The 23,001-nt window shown below is 37.3% G+C and overlaps 1 protein-coding gene across 10 annotated transcripts in view; it reads right to left on the reverse strand.

Moving 5' to 3' along the window:
- LOC124154267 (potassium voltage-gated channel protein eag-like) overlaps nt 1-23,001 on the reverse strand; it is a 599,395-nt gene that overhangs the window by 111,186 nt on the left and 465,208 nt on the right. For 9 of the 10 annotated variants that reach the window (XM_046527890.1, XM_046527891.1, XM_046527888.1 and 6 more), the window contains exon 4: nt 2,850-2,861. The exons of the other annotated variant lie outside the window; for it this stretch is intronic. In XM_046527890.1, coding sequence (XP_046383846.1) covers nt 2,850-2,861 — 12 coding nt within the window. The remainder of the gene's footprint in view (nt 1-2,849; nt 2,862-23,001) is intronic. 10 annotated transcript variants of the gene reach the window in all.

The raw sequence follows: 23,001 nt of genomic DNA on the forward strand, positions 1-23,001 counted from the left end.
CAATACAAGCGATACTCAACAAATCTTCCGGAACACTTTTTTTTTACCGACTATCCCTAACTCTTTATTTTTCGGATTGTGCGAGGGTGCACACATCTATTTATGGTAATGAGAAAATCGAGAGAGCATTTATGCTGTCGCTGGATTTCCCACGGTACGGTGAATAAAGAAGTTGTGCAATGACCTGTGGATTCAAATGCGGGATCAAATAACGAGCTCTCGCCGCTAGACTCTATGAGCGAAGGCTCAACTATTGTCAACTATTCCCTCCGCAATCACACGTGAATATAGAGAATTTATAGCTGAATGGCATCTAGAGAAAAAAATGCACACGTTTAATATTCGTTGACCTCATAGTCAAACGATAATTAAACGGAAATATACCTCCAAGTAAAGCGTCACCATTCATTCATATTTGAATGCCTCTCTTATATTTCTATTCCATCTCTGAGTTGTTTATAAGATATACATTACACTGCGCCAAGCAAATTAACCCTCTGAGTGTTACATTTTTCTCATATCTTATTTTAAGCCCTTATTAGCCCTTTTGATTTAATTAAGATTTAATTTGATTAGCCCTCATATAGATTATTGCTTATTGTAGTGTAAGATCTCCAACTAACATTTTTCCTAATAGAACTGAAAATCACTTTCCTTAACATAAGCATTATTTTTCAAATTAAAATTGCGTAAACTTGGATTTTTGTGCATGATCATACTCTGCTATTTCTGGATTTATTGATATATCCTACCAGTAGCAGTGGCGTAGCCAGGGGAATCCGGGGGGTCCGGACCCCCCGAAATATAAAAAAATAATTATTTTTCTTCATAAAAGACGATAAAATACTGAAAAATCATGAATTTACAAAATATTTCTTAATCAAATTGTTTTTTCGATTATGAAAAGTGTTAAAATTAGTTTAGAACCCTTTACTCAGTACCCTGTTTTTCAAAAATTTCCCCCCTGGTTTTGGACGTCCCACGATTGAAATTCCTGGCTACGCCGCTGCCAATAAGTTTTATGAAATAGCTTCGCTTATACTTCTATATATTAAATATGAATGAGATTAGAACTATAATGGCCTGAGAGCATAAAATTCAATCATCGCATTCATTTTTCTCAAATGCACAAATATTAAAACTCCCGCACGACCCATTTTAAAGGGTAAAGTGACATCAAGTACTATTTTTTGAGGGGTTGGCAGTCAATGTAAAACACGGAAGATAAATTATTTAGCGAGCCATGTCAGATACAAACTGTCAATGAGATATCACGAGGAATCACAACACTTTCATGAATAATGCATAAAAATGGAAGTCTACAATCACGATCAAGTTATTTCAGACAAGACCGGAATTGGATCGAATGTAAAAATATTTCACAAGAGGACTAATTTGTCGAAGGAAAAGAGAGGCTAATGAAAGAGCTTTCTAATTTACATGTAGGCCATCTGCTTACGCAATGCACCGACCGTAAATTTCCTCGTGACAGAATAAACTCCGCGCCAAATGAACGGTGATCTACGGTCACGTACGTATTTATGGATGATATCTTCCTGATGGAATGCCATTGAGTTTTAGAGCCGACTTAATCCATTAACTTTATGGCTGAAGGATAGTAATTCAAGAGAAAATAATGTCTACTGCATGCTCATGTGTAGTTGTGGGATAACGAAGACGGAACAACGTTGCCTAACAAATTATTCTTTCAAAATCACCACCAGCCAAATAATCCTGTGACGACAGTTGACGAGGAGAATTATAGCGTCGGTTTCATTAAACAGTAATGTATAGGGATAAATGCTCACATTCGTAAATACTTTATGCCTACATACCATGGTGAGGAAATCGCCACAGATGTTCGACTCGAAAAATTACCTTTTTCACCAATTGTTTGAAATTTACACATTCATGTCCAAGCATGTGGGTTTTTATTCCCTTTTCGTAAAGTCTTTATAGAAGACATATTTATTCATTTTTTCATCGAATAAGTCCTGTCTTAGTTGGTATCATTACACATAAAATAATACAAACTTTTTCGGGTGCGTTTATTTCTCTGGCATGACCATGCCACCGCGGTAAGATGAGATAAAAAATGTATATCATCGCCAGGCTTCACTTCTTGAAAGTTATTTATATTTATGTATTCGTACTTTTCCACTGTATTTTACTACATGTGCAACATGTATCACCGCTGTGCTGCATAGTCGAGTACAATTATATCACAGAATACTATCGCAATTATTATAACCATGAAGAATTTTGTAACATGAATGCACCTGTTGATGCCACATTTCAGTGAAAAATTTAGTACAACTAATAAAATTTAGTGGAAAGGTACCAATAATTATGAATAATAAGATAAAAACATTGGCAAATAAAATATAATGACTTGAATTAATGACGCAAATTCACTCCAATTTATTATAGTTCTATAAATAATTTATCCTTAGCGTCGCCTAATGTAATGTACATATTTAAATGAATTTTTATAAAAAGCCAAGTATACATTATTTTGAAAATAAATAACATTAAAATCGGTGGTAATTGATACTATTAATGGTCAAATGAAAAAGTCAAAATCTGCGAGCGCGAAAATACTTCTAAATAAGAGGTAATATGTCATACCCTAGCTAAATTTTAGTACAAATTGTAATAAAAACTTTGGAAAGATCCCGATAATTAAATTTGAAAATAATAAATTGTTATACAGTCACTGTAAAATACAGCGAGAAATTATCAAAACGGGTATGTTGGTAGTTAGATCCACAATATTTTTTAAGAACCCCATCTTTACAGGGCATTCATAGGTGTGGTTAAAGGATGAACTCAATCACCCTCATACGTACCTCTAGGACTGCCTGAGGTGGAGCAGCGAAGAGGAGAAACAAGTAGGGAATACTAAGATTTAGTACAGGTGTCAAAACAGGTTTCCTTATTGATTTAAAATTAGAAACAGGTTTTTAAATTTAGAAAGCGCCGTAAAAGCCTTCATAATGGTGATGGGATTAACCTGAGGTTTTTCTTTTTTCTTTTTTTTACACACGAAAAACGCAGAGGCGTTTAACAAGGGGTCACATTTAATACATTGGTAAGCAAATTAAAGAAAAGTGTTTGTTACAGGAAGCCTTAAAAGCCCTAATACAATATTACTCATAAGAGAGCGCCTAAAATAAAATTTAAATATTAATTGTGCAATAAATTCAAGTATATAAAAATATGAAAGTGCTTTACAAAGGTGTAATTAAATAAGAATAAAAAATAGAAAATTCCTCATGCGAGAGAAAAATGAGAAAGTTTTAAAGAGTAATGCTCTTGTTTTACCGAACTTCATAACCACTCAGTCAATATTTCTGCAATGAAATCGTGCAGTACACAAGGCATTTAAAAAGTGAGAAAACTATTGTATAGTAAATGGAATGTCATGCCATGTGGAACTGTATGAAAGGAATAAAAACCGATGTATATAAAGAAAAATACGGCTTCAACGAATATAAAAGATGTTCACAGCTAATTTCAAGTATGTAGTAACGCTTTCCACAAGAATTTATTGAGATATTTGGAAACGAAAGCTGATTTATGAGACTCACTTCATTCTCCATGGATGTCAAAGAACACGTCACGGTGGATACTCGGTAGCAAAACTTGAACGATGCTGTATGAGCTCTTATTATAAGCTTAAAGTACATAACCAATATTTCTAGGTATACACTGAATCCAACTTCAGAAATACATACCTTACCTATACAACATTAGGACTCTTTACAACTGTCATGCAATCAATATCTACTAAATATTTTAATCAAAGGGGATGAAGTATTTGGAACTACTATAGGATATATTTACAAAAAATAACAAAAATACATATTTTACAATTACCTAAACCCTAATAACAATCTTACCAATACTTCAATATGCGCTGAAAATCAAACGTAACCAATGGAACTGGATGAAATCATTGGAAGGGAAAGAATATATCGTCTTTTACGAATAAAAGACATATTAAATAACTCTAAAACTTAGACTCAAGAAACAGACGAGGACCACAAACGCCTTCCTTGCTCCTAAAAAAACTACCAGAAACCGTACCGAAAAACAAATTTCCATACTTGTTTGCAATACACGCTATTGAAGCACCATAGTACCTCTAAATGAAGAGTTAGGAATTTATTAACTAACCAAAATTAGTATTTGTTGCCAAGAATTTCAAGTGAGATAAACAGTTGCCATGGTACAACTCGGGTTAAATTATTTTCCTTAATGTCTAGCATAACAATGCAATATTACTTGCTAAGAGACAGTGCTACCGCAAACCACCGTCAGTGATTTACAGGAACTTTTCCTGATCCCAACCAAAACGCATGTCAATTGAGATTATTACCTCCAAATTCAGCCTGAAGTGACGTCTATATAATACCAAATGTACACTACTGTTACGATTGCACATTATCATGACGGCTTGACTTTGACAAATCTAACAATCGAGTACCATTGAGATTAAGTGAAAATGGAAAAATGATTCCAGTAAATAAGTAAGAGTCTAGAATCTGAGTTTTTCCCGGCGTATGCTCTGCAGGAATATTTCTCGGGTTTCCCACCGGGTGTCGTATCGGGTTGTAGTTCCCAACGTTTCCATGACTAAGTCCGTCATCGTCATTAACCCCTGATGACGATGACGGACTTAGTCATGGAAACGTTGGGAACTACAACCCGATACGACACCCGGTGGGAAACCCGAGAAATATTCCTGCAAAGTAAGAGTCTGACATTGTAATACAGTCAATAAATCATCCGTAAAAATGTATAAAAAGGCACAAATGTATTAAAAACTATTATCCACGAGTATTCACAAATCTTTCATCCAAATTAGCCAATTTAACTTTCTTTTTATTAATCGTTTCTTCTTTAGTTTTTTGCCATCAGTAAAAAAAGGAGAAATACATTTTATCGCACGTTTGATGGTTATATAAATATTACCAGAAGATAAATGGAATCTGGAGGAGTCGATCCGTAGAGATGCTGTGCGCGAGTTTCAACTGATTGAATGTCACAGCCTATTATTTGGAGGCCTTTTTTTGGAGGATCTTTTTTCTGTTGCCGAAAACTTACTCGTTCTAATCTATCTGATATCGTGCAATTGAGGAAAACATTTTATATCAGAATTAAGGAATGAATAAAAAATATGAAAGCTGAAAACTGGAACTACACGCTTTAATATCAGCTCATAAAATCTCAATTCTATAGTCCGTAACTTATAAAGCAGAATGTTTGCATTGAAACACAGCACATGTGAAATCACCTTGCGAAACAGGGTTTGGCATCCGCTTCTTTATTACGATCGTATGTAGTCATTTTCACGAGTTTCATGAGTACCTAATAAGCCTTCATAAAAAGGCAGTAATTGCAATTCTTAGGTAACTACACTTGTCCCTACATTCGCTATCAGCTTCCAATATTATACCACTTTGAATCATTGGTATTTCTGAGTTAATTAACCTAAAACCATTTACTAGAACGGTAGATAATTTCATTTCCCATATAATCCTATAACACATTCAATCACTAGAGTTCAGAATTTTCGAGAAAATCTCAGTCTATCCATTAGAAAACTACTAATTAGGATTTTGACAAATCAATCACGTCCGAAAAAAATAGTTCAGCATATAACATAGAGGGTAAATTTTTGAAGCATATCCTAATCTTTGTAGCAGGTTTAATATTTCAAAATGTGAAATCAAGTCAAAATATACCAGACCTGCCGCTTATTAATAACAACAATGCGTGTGTCTAGAAGCCTAATTCTTCATCATAATAATCATCACCTCAACGACCAAACCAAATTGCGTGAGATGGTCCAAGATTTGTCAGCCTGCCCTCCCAAACAGCTAGACCCTCTTTGATAGATGAGCCTTCATGACCCACCGAACCAATAATGGAGACTGAGGACATGATGCAGTTGATAATATGTACGCGGCATAAAATCGGTGTTCCATCAACCGGAAACATTCCGGGAAGTATTTATGCGAAACCCTTAATTATACAAAAACCGCGCAAAAGGAATGACTGTGTGTACACACGAGAGAAATTTTCCCTCATAGGGTTCGCTTTTCCAGGGACACTTCGTTAATTTTCCGAAATGAGGGTTTCCCCTTTCGGACCCGACCATTTTATTGGCCGAAAATTAAAGCGACTAATGAAAGAAAGGATTGCTGCTACCCCAGGAGGGTGGAGAAAAAGAGGTGGGGACGGGGCAAGGGGGGGCGGGGCGGAGATGAATCCTGGTGGGAGTGGGTGGAAGCGCAGAAGATAAACAATAGGGGCGGAATTCCTCGCCTTTTCGGGTGGGGGACCGAGGGACAAGAGTACAGGGCCGGATCGATGCTGGGGATGACCCGCTAAGCTGGCCCAGCCAAACCACTGCTGAAAACGAAGTAAAGCTGAAGGAAGATCCATATAGGCTAGCATATTGGTGGCCATGGCTTCATATATTGGAGACCGCGTGAAAAAAAAATTTTCCATGATAGCTTCCATTGAACGCCAGTTAAGCGATGTAGAACCCCCATATGAAGAGTCAGGAATTAATTTGCGAACCAAAATTGGAGTGATTTTTATCGAATAATTTCAAGTGAGATAAACCGTGGACGTGGTTCACTTCGGTATTTTCCTTCATACCTGGCATATAAAAAATCAATATTATTTGCTGAGGAGACAGGGCTACCACAAACCATCGTTAATGATTGATAGGAATTTTTTCTGAGCCCAACCGATATGCAATGAAATGTCTCCCTTGAAATTAAACTGATATGCCGTTAATAAGATAATAGCAGACAGTTACATTTTCACGGCATAATTACGGCTCGAATTTGAAAAGTCTAACAGATGAGTGCAATTGAGCTTAAGTGTAAACGGTAAAATGAGTCCAGTGAGGAAGTAAGAGTGTGTCATTATAACAAAATCCCAAATCATCCGCAATACAAAGTACATAATGGCACAAATATATTAAAATAATTGTCCGCAAATACTCTATATCCTCTATTTAAATTAGAAAAGATTAGAATTCAGGATTACAAGGATACAAATACCTATCGCATTTTGTCATATATGGAATGAGAATATGATTCAAAGTTCTTTTTTAAGGAAATGACCGAGGCCTAACCATCCGCATAAGTTCACGGAGACATCCGTGAGTGCAAGTAAAGCTCAAAAATCCCCTTATCTTTCAATCTTGACCGTAATGACGATAATAAAAAAATATAAATACCAGCAAACGAGTTAGAGTAGAAGTTTTGATACTGTTTTTTCGTTCTAAGAACCAGAGTATGGGGTTGTAAGGGCTCCTAACGCATGGGATTTAGATGCTCTTTCCTAAAGTTGAGGCATTAAAATATGAAAATATTTCAGTTGCAATCGGAAAATAAATAAAAAATAATTATAAGTATGGGAGAAGGGTTATATTCGGTACTTTAACCCTATAGGTCTAGGTAGAAATTCCGAAAATAATTAAAAATTTTCAAGCAATTTTCGACTCTTCTTTGGTGCTGGGTGGAGAAGAATTCTAACATACAGTATCGTCTGACAGATATGACGTTGTGCTGACAAGATGCAGCAGCAGGCTTTCAAAACAAACGGCATATTTGGATTCTAGTGAATAGAGAAGACTCGACACCCCTTACTGCATGTAGAGCACTTCGAGCTAAATAGTTTTCCCGTGGAGTAGGACGTTAACCGGTGGTTCCCGTTACGCAATTCGTCAAGATCAGGCCAACACTGGCTGCCAGGTTTGCATTCTAAACCATCTCTCGTCTCCTCAGTAATTCTGAGACAAATGACAAGAAATATCGGTCGCTTCCTCCAAGTATGGACTTTTTCTCCATGCTATAGCATATTATCCATGTAAATAAAAAAAGTGCACCTAGTCTGATTCGTCTCCACATGTACCCTATGGATTAAAGGTTACACGCTTGTAATAGGCTATTTATATTTTATAACATTAATCAACGAAGGCCAAATAAGTACTTTCTAACCTCAATTTTGAATTAAAAAAATATGCATAATTATGAATTCCCAAACGACACAGAAACTAATGGAAGATAAAGTGGAATTCATCGACACCTTTCGTTCGAATAACACGAGTTTTATCCTTTTCAGTGGGTCAGTCATAAAATCATAAAATTAAATATCATATCATGGGCGTCTATCATTAATTAGAGGTCCTATAATTCCTGCGGTTGATCGTCAATTTATTTGCGGCATATATAAACTTAAGTTACATGGAGGAGGTTACATCGGCCAAATACAGGGCTGAAAGTAGCCTATCGTTAAAAAAAAAAGAGCTCAACTCAAGAGATAGCCAAAATACATTTTCTATTGCACATATCTCCTTTTACAAGGTTATAGCCGGTCAAGTCACACGCACAGCAGAGGGAGACTTGCGAGTTTGTAAATAGAGCATCATATACATTATGTAACACGCATTTGTGCGAGGTATATTGCATACACTTAATGAGTTGTCATATTAAAAAATCGATACCAGCCCATCAATAGAGTAATCAACTGATAATGATTTTCAATGATCTATTCTATGATTCAGATTCTATGAGAAAATTACATTCAGCCTTGAAATTCTCTTAAGATCTCATCGTATGGCATTCAATAATACCCAATACATACCAGTGAAATGGTCCCAAAAAGGGACTTTATCTGCCGTTTTAAAATTTTAACGTGGAAGCGAGAGTAATCGTGGTGTTTTAGGGCGGATTCATTGTGAGGACTAGTCCGCCAGTAGGAAATTCATCCTTTTATTAACATGGCTGGGAAGTAAGGCATTTCTTTCAACTTGCTCAACTCACTGTTCTTACGGTAATATATGGCGTTTGGACGATCTTTGCAGGTCATTCTCATTCTACAAAAAAAAAGGAATTGAAAACTGCCACTTTTCTATTCGCTGCTTATTTATAAATGAATGACTTGATGGTAGTCTCTATGAGAATTCGGAATCAGATGATTTTTTTCATAAAATGAGCTAAAATATACGCTAATGACGATATATTACTTATGAAATCGCAGACTATTATTCGTTAAGAAAACTAATTGTCTTGAAAAATTTTCTGTACCGCAAACTTTAGGTGTTTGAGGGTATTTAGCTCAAGGAAGATTGCCCATCGTCCTTCATCTTACGTAAGACCAGTTACTTGGCGGTAGGCAGCTATTCGTGTATAGTGTATGAAGATTCAGGATACTATCAAAGCATTGAAAATAAGAGCCCAGCTTTTGGTATAAAAATTCTCTAGTGATAAAGTGACGAAACTTTACAGACATGTAAAATATAGTTTCAACATAATCAGGAGCTAGGATTGACAGAAAATGATGATACATAACACGGAATTCCAAGCCATATTCACGGTCCATTCTTCCTTCTGGATAGATTTTCCCCCCTCATAAATGATACATACCACCAACACTAATTGGTTTAATCTTCGTAGTATTCCTCTCATTCAATTTGGCCACTACCCTCCCCACCTTTGGATAACCCCAGCTATTTCGATAGTTTCCGAATATTGGGGAACAAAGAGGTCGTTTAAATGTACAGCAGTGCCACCCAAGTACCAGACCACAGTACGAAAGCATTCCGCGCTCTATGTTTATGCAGTGAACTTCGAGTATCCCCTTTGTGCGAAACCCGAAACCACTGTTCAGGGATATTTAGTAGCCTGTACTGAACTCTCTGCAAAGGGAGAGAGTTGATACTATCATCAGTTCGGTAACTAGAGAGTCGTCGATCAACCAGCTTTGAAATCGTATACCTGGAGGCTAGCCTCGTTGTTAGATTTACGCTGGAGCGGTAAATCGCAGTAAAATAGTTCCATTAAAGGAAAAAATTCTCTCGAAAAGTAAAGCTTTTCGGATGGATTCTGTGTTTGATATCTGCATAGGTATCCAAGATGACCTCTTAATTCATAAAACAATAGAGGTTGACTTTTACAGGGAACTGGATTTATTTTCGCTTGGTATTGAAAATCCAGTTATATTTTAAATGAAATAATAATTCAAAGTTGTTTATAGAGGTTTCTGCGGAGGTGGTGTAGGTTTTCCTTCGCGTCGACTCATCTTCGTGACGACAATTGAGCCGGCGATTCAGCAGGAGTCTTCAGGTTTGAAGAGACCAGTTTGAAGTGACAGTGAAGCGCATCATCTTTGAGCCTGAAGAAGCCTACTGCAACGCTGGCTAAACTGTGGTCACACATATAAATTGACGCGAAGGACAACCTGGAAACCTAACTCCGCCTAGTGATTTGAATAGCTTCGGGTGCTAAACAAATTTGGCATTTATTGCAATACTCTGGGTGAAAATGAAAAATATATATTTTTAAGAATTAAGAATGAGAAAAATATTTCATGTAAATCGTACAACACGTTTAGCCTGCGTTGGAGCAGGCGTCTTCAGCCTTAAGATTCCTGCACTTCAAACTGGTCTCTTCAAACCTGAAGACTCGTGGTGCCATTGCTGTTGGCCATACCTCCTTTCATTTTCAAAATATGTCGGCAGAAATGGCAACTCAAGGCATTTACCCCAAATTACCCAAAATACCTAACCCACTGGTTATTTATCCGGCCCGCTTCCCTAGCACCTACCTAGTAGGATCTCACCTGATCCAGGTAAATACACAAATCAGCGCGAATCGCACCCCCCTTAACGCCCCTTTCTCTCTCTCTTGGGAAAGGGGCGTCGCTCCGAAAGTCACCGCTAACGACCCAATTCCGTTGCCACCCTTATTTACCGTCCTTTTGCCTCCTTCCCCTGATCCGCCCCTTTGAGCAGCGCCACCACGAATTCTTCCGACACCGGGGACCATTACCACCTGCGATCGTGGAAAAGAGGTATTCTGGTGGGTTGCGCTAGTGTGGCGAACGGGTGAAAATGGAATGAACTGGAGTTAGAAGCGTTCCCCTATTCGATTGCTCCGTTCAATGGCCTGAATAAGGGAATGGAAAAAGTCAAATTTTCCGGAGAGATATCGAGTAACAGCATATTAAATGGTACACAAATATATCGTACTTTCCACTAAATTTTAATTTCACGAACTCTATCCAAAAGTGTGCCGATTGGTATTCAGTCAATTTCAGGCAGTCGTGGAAATTGGGTGTATCTGATGATGATTGCTAATCAATCGAAACGCGAGTGGTGGAATTTAAATTATGTGGACAGCGCGACATCTTTGGGTGCCATTCTTAAAACATAACGCCCATATAACGAGGAAAGCATCGATCTGTGCTTCATTTTACAGTTCTGTACATTGAGAGTATTTGGACTTAAAAACACTTGCTTTTTGTAAAGGATACACAAAGGCATCGCACTTTCCACTTACATTTAATTTTATCAAACTCTAATACACGTGATTTGATTGGCTTGCAGATATCATCAGGCACAGTTTAAATTTTCACGAAAATTATCCCAATGAACTTAAATTAAATATCAACCTCAGTACATTCAAGCACAAGGGATAATTAGCATCCACACAAGCAACCAAGATTGAAGTGACAAAATCCGAGTATGATTACATTAGAACAAATTACAAAGAACGGTTTTGAAGATACCTAACGCAGTGGCATTAAATGGCTAACGCTAATCCATTAAGCAGTAATAATGACAGTGGACCGAAAACTTCACTCACAAGTTTTACAGGACACGGCTTTGGTCACGTCATCGCGATGACAATGCGTGAAAAGACTTCTGAGTATTGATATCCGTAATTCGATTTTCTGAATCCACTATCTTTAGGTCATTTATTGTTCTATAGTAAGTAGATAAAAAACTCTGAATAATGATAAAATTATTTTCAAAGAAAACTTATCATTTGGCTCTTAATTTGTAAAAGTACGGAAATGCCTTTAATGAAATATACATTAGAAGCGTTGCTCGGACAAAAAATTTGGTTTCAATATGAAAACTGTTTCATAAGGAGCTTTCTCTGAACTACTTCTTGCTGATGCCACAACTCCACGCTGACGATAGAACCACTTGCTTTAATTTTGAAGAGCATTAATGCAAATTCATGTCTACAAAAATAATCGAAGGGAAATCCTGGGTGTTCAAGGGTAAAAATGAAGATTATTGATATTACAGTATTCGTGTTACGAAAGGCACAGCAAATATGCAATAAATGTGTCAAAATTTGTCTCTGCTACCTCTTGCGCTGCTTAGAAGAGATTCATTCACGGAAAAACATCGGTGAGAGCGAGGCCCTATGCAGCCGCGCAGTAGCACTACCATTAAGTACGTGTTTTATGCTGGTCTCATTTTCTCAAAGAGGATTGAGTTAACGATCCACCCGCAAACGGGTATAACCACTTAATGGCTCATCCTCGAGTGAAGGGAAAAAAAATTGCGGATTCAGCTACATTAATGGAACCATCACTCCCAATGAACCAACCGTACGTCCTTCGCGAAGCAATATTTGTTCAAAAGTCAGCTATTTACTTGTATTTTTTTTTAAAGGCATATGGAGTACACCTTTTTTGAAAAATTACCTAAATTTGAAAATAGAAAATTTGGCATCAGAAAAAATACTGAGGTTAAATATTTAAAATTTGAGAAACAGACAGATGTGAGAAGGATCTAATATATCCACCACGAAAATTTTAAGGGGATATTGCAAGTTTTAAACAACGGCGAAGTCACGAAAAAAGACTGATTAAGCAGAAGATATGAGTACTCTGAATGAAATTCTTCGAGCGCAGCGAAGATTTAATGTATCAGATAGACGTAAATCATTAGACATTCTATAAATTGGATGACATTATTCACTTTGTATTATAGCAATTTACTCATCCACAATTTTTTTACAGTTAGTTGTGAAAGAGTTTGAAAAAGTAGCCTGCTGAATTTTTTCGCTTCTCAGTACATCCAACCACCCAATTTAAGATAATCAACTCCTTCGCAAATAATTTGATGACGTCACATCCTCCTGCCGAGCGGGTCACCGATTCTCGCTACTCCTCCGCCTTGCGTATTGTTCTCACGTCATTCATTGATGTTTAATCTCTCTTTTGAACGACTCCCTCCCTCAATTACCGGTTTTTCTAGAAGGCGTTAATGATCAGGACCATGAAGTCAGATCAACAAAAGTCTTTCAAAATTATAAGAAAAATGGATAAATGAAGAATATTTTTTTTTCGAAAATTCTCATTCTCTTCCATCACGAAATTCTTGTAATGATTCTTTATTTCGGGTTTAAGTGAGTAAAACTATTTTTACAATAAATTGCCCAAATGATAGTTTAAGAATTTCGAGTGTAATCACATTGAAGTTATATCCATATTCACCTTATATGTATGGCCTGGCGTCTTTTCCAATATTGCCATTCTAGCCTCAGCTGATCCAATACGCGGAAAAATGGTGAGTACTATTCCATTTTACAGTTGGTAAGGGCAAACAGACACTGGATAAAATTTGACCAATTTCTTTTCCCTAGGATACTGAGCACTTGGATGATAAGAATAGTTTGATCTATGCCTGACGAAATTTAAAAATAAAAATCCAAAATCCTATTTCGACCTCTCCACATATCCTTCCTTATATTAATTCCTTATATATCAACAAGGTTCACATCCGCTGCCAGCGCTCATGACTGGCCTCCCTAAAAATTATAATTATTATATTTTATATTAAATTAACATTCTCCATACGTAGTTTCTGACGAACGTTTGTCTTACTACTACGCTTGCATGTTCCGCTGTGAGTAGACAGTTCTCAATTTAGCATTCCCGCTTCGCCAGTGCAATTCTACCGACTTTCCCTTCATTCTATCGACAATGTAAATCCCTTCTATTTCCGCCCATGAGTGGGGAAATCAAGGGACCAGTGAGGCTAACGAGAGCACCAAACACTGAGGGGTAAACGACGTTACGGAGAAGTGGGAATCGATAAGACGATTTGGAATGTAAACGGAGTGGAGAGAGAGAGAGAGCGGAGGAGAATGTTTACCACGGGGCCTTTCCAGCTTTCTGATTGGCTTGTTTGCTACCGAGAGGGAAGAAGTGGGGTTTGGGGGGGGGAGAAAAGGAGGAGGGGAGGGAGATAGAGAGGGTAATACGCAACAATGAGGATAATGCACTCCAGCGGGAAACTCTTCACTTTAAAAGCTTTGATTTCGAATCATCACACCGAATCGAGCCTCTTACGTTGAATGGTAGGTTTAAATTTGTAGACCTCCTTCTAAAATACACGCAGGAATCCCACGCATAGAGCTCCACTAACAGTGAGTATTCACGCTGAATAAAATCGGTCCGGCAATAATGTCTCGATTTTTTTCTTTTATATGGGCCGCGGTAGTTCCGCAGAATTTTTCACTTTTTTCACCACAAATTTCCATCACAAAGCAAAAGTACTTATTTGAAGGATTGATATGAATATATTGGGTACTTCGAAGTGCGTTTACTTGAGACATTTGCAAACAGTTAAGTGTGGCTAGATGGATGGTAAACTGAGACTTCATATGCTGCCAATAAAATTTCGTATACAATAAGGATTTATTGTAGGATTAATCTAGGCCAGTCAAAATGCTCGCATCACCATAGTTTACAAATATTCTGTTCACGTGCTCACCAACGATTTTGTATTATTGCTATGCATACCACTGTTGTAGCCACTAACACTAAGGTCGACATGATTATCCACTACTTTAGTATAAAGGGCCTAGAAATGAACTGTATCTGTATAATATATAAACTAACTAATAACTAGGAAAGAATACAGCAAGTGATTCCTAAACGGTAAATTTTATATTCATCGCTCAATAAATAAATAACATATTATTATCACTATCTCTCAGTTATCATAATCAATTATAAATAAATTTTAAAACATACTTTATCAAAAATAAACGGAAACAGAGGTTTTTCTCTTCAATAAATATTACCAGAATAACAGTATGCCTTTATTAAAAAATATATACGCGTGTATTTTTCAGTATTAACGCGAAGACATACGATAATCTACAGGAGTAAAATATTAAAATTGAATTTCTTTCCACTGCTCAAAGTGAATGAACATTAGTGTTAGCCTAGAGTATTGAAGAGCTTGAAAATGAATATTTGATCCGGCTATAACGACCGCACTTAATACACCCAATGTCACCAATAACTTGATTTGAATGGATTTGCAATTAACGGTTGTTGTCATCTAGTTTATGATAAAATAGATGATACCAGCTGGGATAATGGAAATAAAATAACTTTACCAATGGACAGACCGCTGTAGCGGAGAAAGCGTTCCAAAGAGTTGTATGTTAAGGATTTAGGTTTGGCACCGCAAGTCTAAGCAAGTAGTCGCTTAAGTCATTAAGTTTTGCCATTGTGGAGGATCATCATCGCGGTTTAAAATAAACTACATGTTACCAGATTTAAAATAAACTAGAAGCATTAATTTGTCGACGACCTCACGTACATTTAACAGATTCGATTGCTTGGATGGTCGGCACACAGAAATTACTTCGGTGCTTTCCTTCGGCGCGCGGTTAAATGCAACCGCGGTCAAGGGACGACGTGGTTCCGGTGAAACCTATTAATGGGTCGCATTTGGTCAAGCACCCAATCCAAATACATCGGTCGATTTCGCCCGGAACAACTCTCATTCCCCAAGAGGCGGTAATCACTGTTCTTCGAGCTGTAAAGGCAGTAAGATGGGCTCAGGAATAATCATCAAGGGAAAACAAATCGGGTTTTACTGGTGCGGTCTAACTTGAGCGAAAGTTTAAGGTTGCGTGGTTGCTATTGCTATTGTTAGTGCTAACTACCTATGATGCTAACGATTAAGGACGTTGCAATGTGAAACGAAGTAGGTACATGATATTTCCAAAAGAATTAAAAAAAACACTGCTGAATTTCCTATTTTATAAGCAGACAACCAAAACATTTGACTTGCCTGACTATATTTTCTGGAAATTAAATTTCAAAATCCATATTTTCATTCAGGAAACCTAAGCGATAAGTAAGTAAAAGGTAATTTATGCCACAATACATCTTTCGGTTAGTTAAAAAATTGATAAATTTTTCCTTAAGTTTTAAAAATCATAATAAAACATAACTTAGGAACTACAACCCACTAATTTTGATAAAATATCAAATTATGGTACTACGGTCCCTTCAAATAGCCCCTAAAAAAGATAAACTTAAACATTTAAGGACCGAATGAACCAAATTTTCTGTATCAAAGTCTATTGATGATTTTTAACCTTGATAATTATAATTATCTTCTACAATGTTAATGATTTGTTCAGAAATTGCGATCTCAAACTCAAATCCTTAACCTACAACTGTTGCGAACGTTTCTCCTATACTCCTCTTCCATTAGTGATTTATTCATCGTTAAAAAAATTATTTATATTCATATATGTATATATCGGTATATTAATTTGATACCATCGACTTTATGACCTAGGAGACATCTGAGTGAGCTCAATAACTTAGTAATCGCAAACACAGCCAAAAGATGTTTACCATGGAAACTGACAGAAATATATATAAGTAGTCTAAAAATATTCCATTCTCATTAAAATGCTATCAGAGATATTTAAACTATCAGAGATAATTAAAGGCGATCAATTTTTAATGAAAAAATTGAAGTTGTAATAAATTTATATGTAAGAATACGCTTTTGTCTCATTAATGGCATACGCTTATCTCGTCCTAAAGACTTTTCAGTAATTACGATTGGAAATTGATTTCAATTAAGATTAAATTTCACATACCCCATCAGGGCACGAGAACACCCTCGATATTTGCATAGATAAGGGAGTAGTTAACCCGAAACAAGGAAAATAGATATTTTCATCCCCAGGTCATCAAAAATGAATACGGAGAGAGGTTCAGAGACTCTTGTTGCATGGATCTCAGCAGGTCTCCGAGTGATAGAATATACGTCATCACGGAAAATGCAGGAAGCACTTAAGATTCAAGAAAATTCCAGGCTCATAATCTTGGTAAGTTCTTTAATGAGAAATATCGCATTTCAAAACCACGGCTTCTCGAAAATTTAAGGTTTACTTAGAGATATTAAGAATTAAGTATAATTATATTAGGATAATTTTTATCTCTGAAGAAGCCTACAAGCCTACATACATTCCTACATAGAGTGGAAAATGTCTTATATATCGTTTCTTACCCAAAAATGTATTGCAGCTATGGATTGACACCTGAATAGAAATTAACTAATAGCATTTATTGGAACTGCTTTTAATCATAATTTTCACCATAACTTTATGGTGCAATTACTGTTTCAACAACCAATTCTTATTCTAAGAGGTAGCCAAACCTTAAGGCGTTAGAATTTATTTGTCGAAAGAAATTGGAGCAAATAAAAACCGGGAAGAAAACTAAAATGTGAATTAATTTCCAATCATGAGAAAACTCCGGGTTGAGACTTCAGACACCCAATTCAAAAATCCTCGAAGGGCTAGGTGACCTAGGGGATGGTACTGGACCTTTTAGCCAGCATGTGACCGGGGACGAGCTTTACCCTAATCAATCCAAAGTATCCTTGGGGTAGGGTCTTTGAGTTAGCGATGAGAAATTGCATAAACAGCTGAAGCGCCGAATTTTTCGTAGGTGCACCGCTACCGGTGCGGGAGGTCTTTTTTACTCCAACACACATATGCTTTTTTCACTCTTTCGCAAGTTTTACTCGTTGTTTTAACGTTGTTGTATTTGTACATAGATATTTATTTTTGAGAGCTGTACAATGTACAGTGTACAGCTCTCAAAAATAAATGCTACATACAGTGTACACGTCTTATTTCCTACGCAGATTCCGATGTGCGTTTAATATTGGTCCAAAGTATACTGAATTTTCATCTGTTATATTTCAGGATGTTATCTTCCTTGTTAATTTAAGTAAACACTTTTTTTTGTAAAAAGGAGACAAAAAAGGAGTTTAAAATAGACACAAATTCCTCAATGTAATGGAAAATTGGACAAGAAGACACGATGGCCACACTTGTATTTAAATCCGTATAGTCGAGAATGAAGTGCAAAAAATACTAAGAGAAAATGAGAAGGAGTTATTTGGACCACATCCGCGATTATAGTGTCACGTTAGACCAACGATTGTAAGTTTTATTGATGCATGCAATCTTGCGTGTCTCACATTATATTCTCAGCTAGTCATTCTATCAGTAGGTACAAATAAACGTTCGGAGAGCACCTCATCTTCTTGCATAGAGCCGGAAAACTAATCATCATCCGTCACACGAGTCTCCAGCCAATCATTCCGGAAGCAAACGCGGCAGGATTGCCCACCGTCAACGCACGAGAGCTGTAATTTCCTGCAGGGAGACGTGTGCGGGGACAAACGGATGGAAGATAGGGCTAGGGATATTGATTTTTGCCACAGAGACTACTCCCGTGGCACCGTGACGCTTGTCGCACGCTGGCTCCGAGACCATATCGAGAAATGATGCCAACGAATTGAGGATAAGGGCAAGAGAAAGTGTTGATAGTAGTAATTCCCAGGTGGAGACGAACGTAGCCAATTGGTAAGGTTCTCTCTGGAGGCCCACCCTTTTTCCAACCTTTTTCAAATTTCTTTCCTCAAATTGCATGCACCGTGGCGGTAAATAAATTCACCCCCTGCCAAACACCCTTGAAGTAGCTCACTGGGTAGTACTTAGATGCAGATGAAACCGATAGGTAGCAGTATTAATTATTAGGCTTAGTCATTCTGGACAGTTCAAAAGATAGGTGTATCGATGTCATAAGCCAAAATACGGCTCATGTGCGGTTAATTTCAAGTGTTTGCTTCCTGAAATTAGTAACCACGCGGGAAATGCTAAAAACGGAGTGGGGAGGAGAGGATTTTTCCAGAAGCATGCGGCCAAAATCTCAAAATTCTTCGAAAAATAGTTTTTTCACCGCATTCGAATATAAAAAAATGTGTGCTCCATCGATTGACCTTCATATTTACGATTAATTAATTTACCTCTAATTATTCGAATTTATAAATTATTAGTGCTACACTAGAGCTATTTCTGTACTACAGCTTTCTTTGTACTACACCTAGCCAAATCCGCCGAGGAGCCTCACGGTGTGATGGCTCCAGAGAACCCGGATGATATCTCATTGCTAGTGAAAATGTCGTATAAGTATTGGGATTTTACAGTAGCGAAGTGGCTACCCTAGGGCCCCTTAGGTGCAAGAATTATAGTTGAAGGAGGAAATGTATCACAGAGTGACGATAAGGCTACATACCGCACGCTATTAGGAGATTTAGTCAATGAAAACTTGTTTAGGCCATGATATTTCATATTAGTTTAAAAGGACATTAGATAAAAATAATGTTGGCATTATTGCATATAATAGAAATGAAGCTTCAAGCTTTTCCTATATAATGTTACTGCTATTTCCTTAACTCTGTAGCTTCCTGACTGGTCCAACACTTCTATATTTCGAGAGGCTTTCTCTTAAATTTCCATGCGTTAACTGTCTTACTTAAGTCCACCCCTTTATGTTTCTACTAGAGTTTCAATCACAAGTAAAAGCCATTAAAACAAAAAATGAAACCTTCCAATCTGCGTTTTTTCCACGCTCAAATCAGTGGGTCTACGACGGGTATGTCCTGAGGCAAAGGGCAGAAAATGAGGAGCGGAAAAAGAGAGATAGACCCTGATAAGAAAAAGGAGAAATGCCCCGAGGGAAAGAATAAAATAGTGTACGGGGAAAGCAGCCATCCCCAGCTGGTTGAAATGTGTCCCGAGGAATACTATCCGTCGCGTGCCTTTCGGAGATTGATAAATCCGCGAGCGAGCGATTAGAGTCTGGAGAAGAGAAGAGAAGGGAAAAAGGGAGGCACAGATGTACGTGGACGGGTTGAGGGGTGAGGGGAGGGAAAGAATTCTCGGAACCGAAAACGGGGACTTCTTCTTTTTTATTCCCTGGCATTGAAGCGGGGAGGAGAGGAGGTGGAGAGGAAGGCAAGATGGATTTTGGAGAAAACGACACGAGAAAGGTTCGGGGGACTGGTTTTGGTATCGGTAGGTCATTGAAAGAGACGGAGAGAGAGAGAGAGAAGGAATTGTTTGTGGAGAGAAGGAGCAGCAGGGAACGTATTGGATGGCTTTGTTTCCAGACCCAGAACAGCGGGGCACGCTCGGGGAAGGGACTACCCGCTGAGTTGAATACATTCGAGGGAAACTTAAATAGTGAATACGGCCCTCACACTTAACTTGCGTCCCGTAAATGTGTGGCCTGAGTAAATATCGTATATTTTTTAAATTTCTCTCTCGTGTTACGTATAGCTAGCATTACAGTATTTCTTTCGTAGCGCTTCAAGCCCTTGTCGGGCCTTGACCTCCTTTACAATTTGCCTTAAGTCCTATTTCATTTCCACTCGATTATTTTATAATCTTCATATGTGCTATTTTACTAGTTTATAATGAATATAATAATTGAACGGAGTCGTTATTTACCCCGTTCATCTTGTTATCGAATAGTGAACATTCCATTTCCAAACTAATGCTTCCGCAAAATTACCTTTCATATTTCCGAGAGGATGTAATTATACACTCTGCAAAATTCTTGTTATAATTCCTCGGAAATTGGCCCAGTGACAGTTTCTAAAAATACAGTAGTCCATTTCTCAACTTTTTTAGCCACTTTACCTGAATTTGATGCCCCTTTTCGGCTTTGGCCTTTCCCACATTTTCCCTTAAATCTTCCTTATATTCCGATTCGAATATTTTATTATTATAAAATAAATTATTTTAATACTTTTTAATGATGATATTAATTTAGTTGGAGCTTTAAGTTGCAAACAATTTCATGCGTTCGCTGATGCTTACGGATTTTCAGATGCTCGAAGTGAGCAATGCTACACGCAGAATTATAAAAGGTATTTTTTTCTGGGAAATGAGCTTAGAGACAAAGTATTTCAGCTTATATTTTGCAAAATAGAGCAGTCCAATTTTCCTCAATGTTAACCACTTAAACAAACTTTCTTCTTGAAAGGAAATAAATTTAACCTAGAGCAGTCGCGTTCTCTCACGACAAGTCATTTAAAATAAGCTTTGATACGAAGGTAAAAAGTTATTGGATAATGATTTTTTTGAATCAATCGGTCAAATATTGATTAATTTGAAAGTGGTCGTCCGAAAACGAATTCAATAAAACTGGAATAAAATGAGCATTTTGATAAGAGCTTAGCTCTTTTTAACGACTATGCAACTTTTGAGGGGATACTTAAATAATGATCGATGCGTGGTAACGTGCTACTAGTGTAAAAGGAGGATGAAGCATTTTAGGCTACGGATGATGGAAATTTAGACAGTTTGCAGCTCATGAAAAATTACAACACTCATTAAAGAGATGGCTTTAGTTGCCAAAAGTAGCTTTTGCCACGATTATTCACTATTTTTGTTCTATAATGTCATATAATAGGATGATAACTCACAGAAAGAGGGCGACATTCATGCATATTTAATAGTCTGAAATGCTCAGAATGAAATTCTCGGAGAAAATTATGCGTGAATGTGCTACTCAGTTCTCCCCTTGGAGTGTCAATGAAAGTGCACCAGAAACTATATAAAATCCTCAAACTCTATAAAATATTATTTAGCAACCCCACTGGGAACATTTTGCGATAGAGGTCGATCATTTATCCCTGGTTCTCATAGGAAAATCGCATTTTACCATAGTTTTTATGGTAGGAAATACAACATCAGCACTACCTATGATTTAGAGAAAAGTTTTCGCTTCTGTCATGACTAGGGATAATTACTTCCACAGCATCAAGGGGCCCGAGGGGCTTGGAAACTAATCCCAGTTTAATTATTCTAGCTAAAATTAAAGACCAGCTATCACTGTTTCAACCAGCAACAACAAACTACCAGCAACTACAAACGACCAGCTATCGCTGAATCAAACGTTCTCATTGATGGCAGTCTCAGCTATATCAAAAGATTTCGAGTTTTTCGGCTAAGTGCTTACTATTTATAAATTTTCAAGCGTTGATGATGAAAAATTGAATTGTGAAACTTGGCAAGAGAATTGGTTAATCTAGAAAAATGGAAATCAAATGGAGAACAAAGCAGAGGGATCATTTTATTATCGCGTGTAAATGTGCATTTCCTTGGGTGCTGACATTCATGACATATATACCAGGGGCGAATTTACAGGGGCGTCACAGGGGTCATTCCATCCCAATTTCATCATTTTTTTTGAATTCTTATTACTTTAATGGTTTTTGTATCCTTGTATCATTAAACAAGAATAGTCGAGTTCTCGCACGCCAAGTAATTTAAAATAAGCTTTGATATGAGGGTAAAAAGTCATCGGATATTGATCTACGATTAATATTCTCTTCTGGGTGCTCATTCATTTCCGTGAGTGTGTTTGTAAATTCATGGCTACAAATCCCAAGCGTGGGAGAATTTTGAGTTATATTTAACGTAGCACTTCCTGCAAGAAATTTTACACGGTAGAACGCCCGGGGGCTATTTCATACTCCCCGGACCCACTCTTCCCCCCTAAATTTTTATGCTGAATCCACGCCTGATTTATACCGACCTGCATCTGATAACTTGAAGACATTTACTAATTGAAAAAGGTCAATACGTATACATCCGTAATACCTATTCCTAAAATTTTACCTGCCGAACATCGATATACCACAGGCTCGATATTACTTCCATGGTTGCTGGGATTATGCGAAGAGAAGTCAAAAGAGTGTAAAGGGGATGAAAGGGGTCGGGAATTGAAGGACTTTCTCTTTTATTAGATCCGCATAAGTGATGGCTTTAATACGATGCCATTCCGTCACTTGTCCCTTTTATTCCGAGAGTGACAGGCGAAATTGGGAACCTGTTCCATGGGAGTTGGCGCTTTCTTCCTTTCTGTCCGTGATTTATCGCATTGGGACTCAATAACGTCTCAAAAGGACACTCTCTCGTCTTCTCTCCAAGGCAAGAAACGGAATGCTCACGTCATATGTAGTTATATGGCAAGGGTAAATAT

Source organism: Ischnura elegans, chromosome 2 (assembly GCF_921293095.1).
Source record: "Ischnura elegans chromosome 2, ioIscEleg1.1, whole genome shotgun sequence".
Classification (NCBI taxonomy): domain Eukaryota; kingdom Metazoa; phylum Arthropoda; class Insecta; order Odonata; family Coenagrionidae; genus Ischnura; species Ischnura elegans.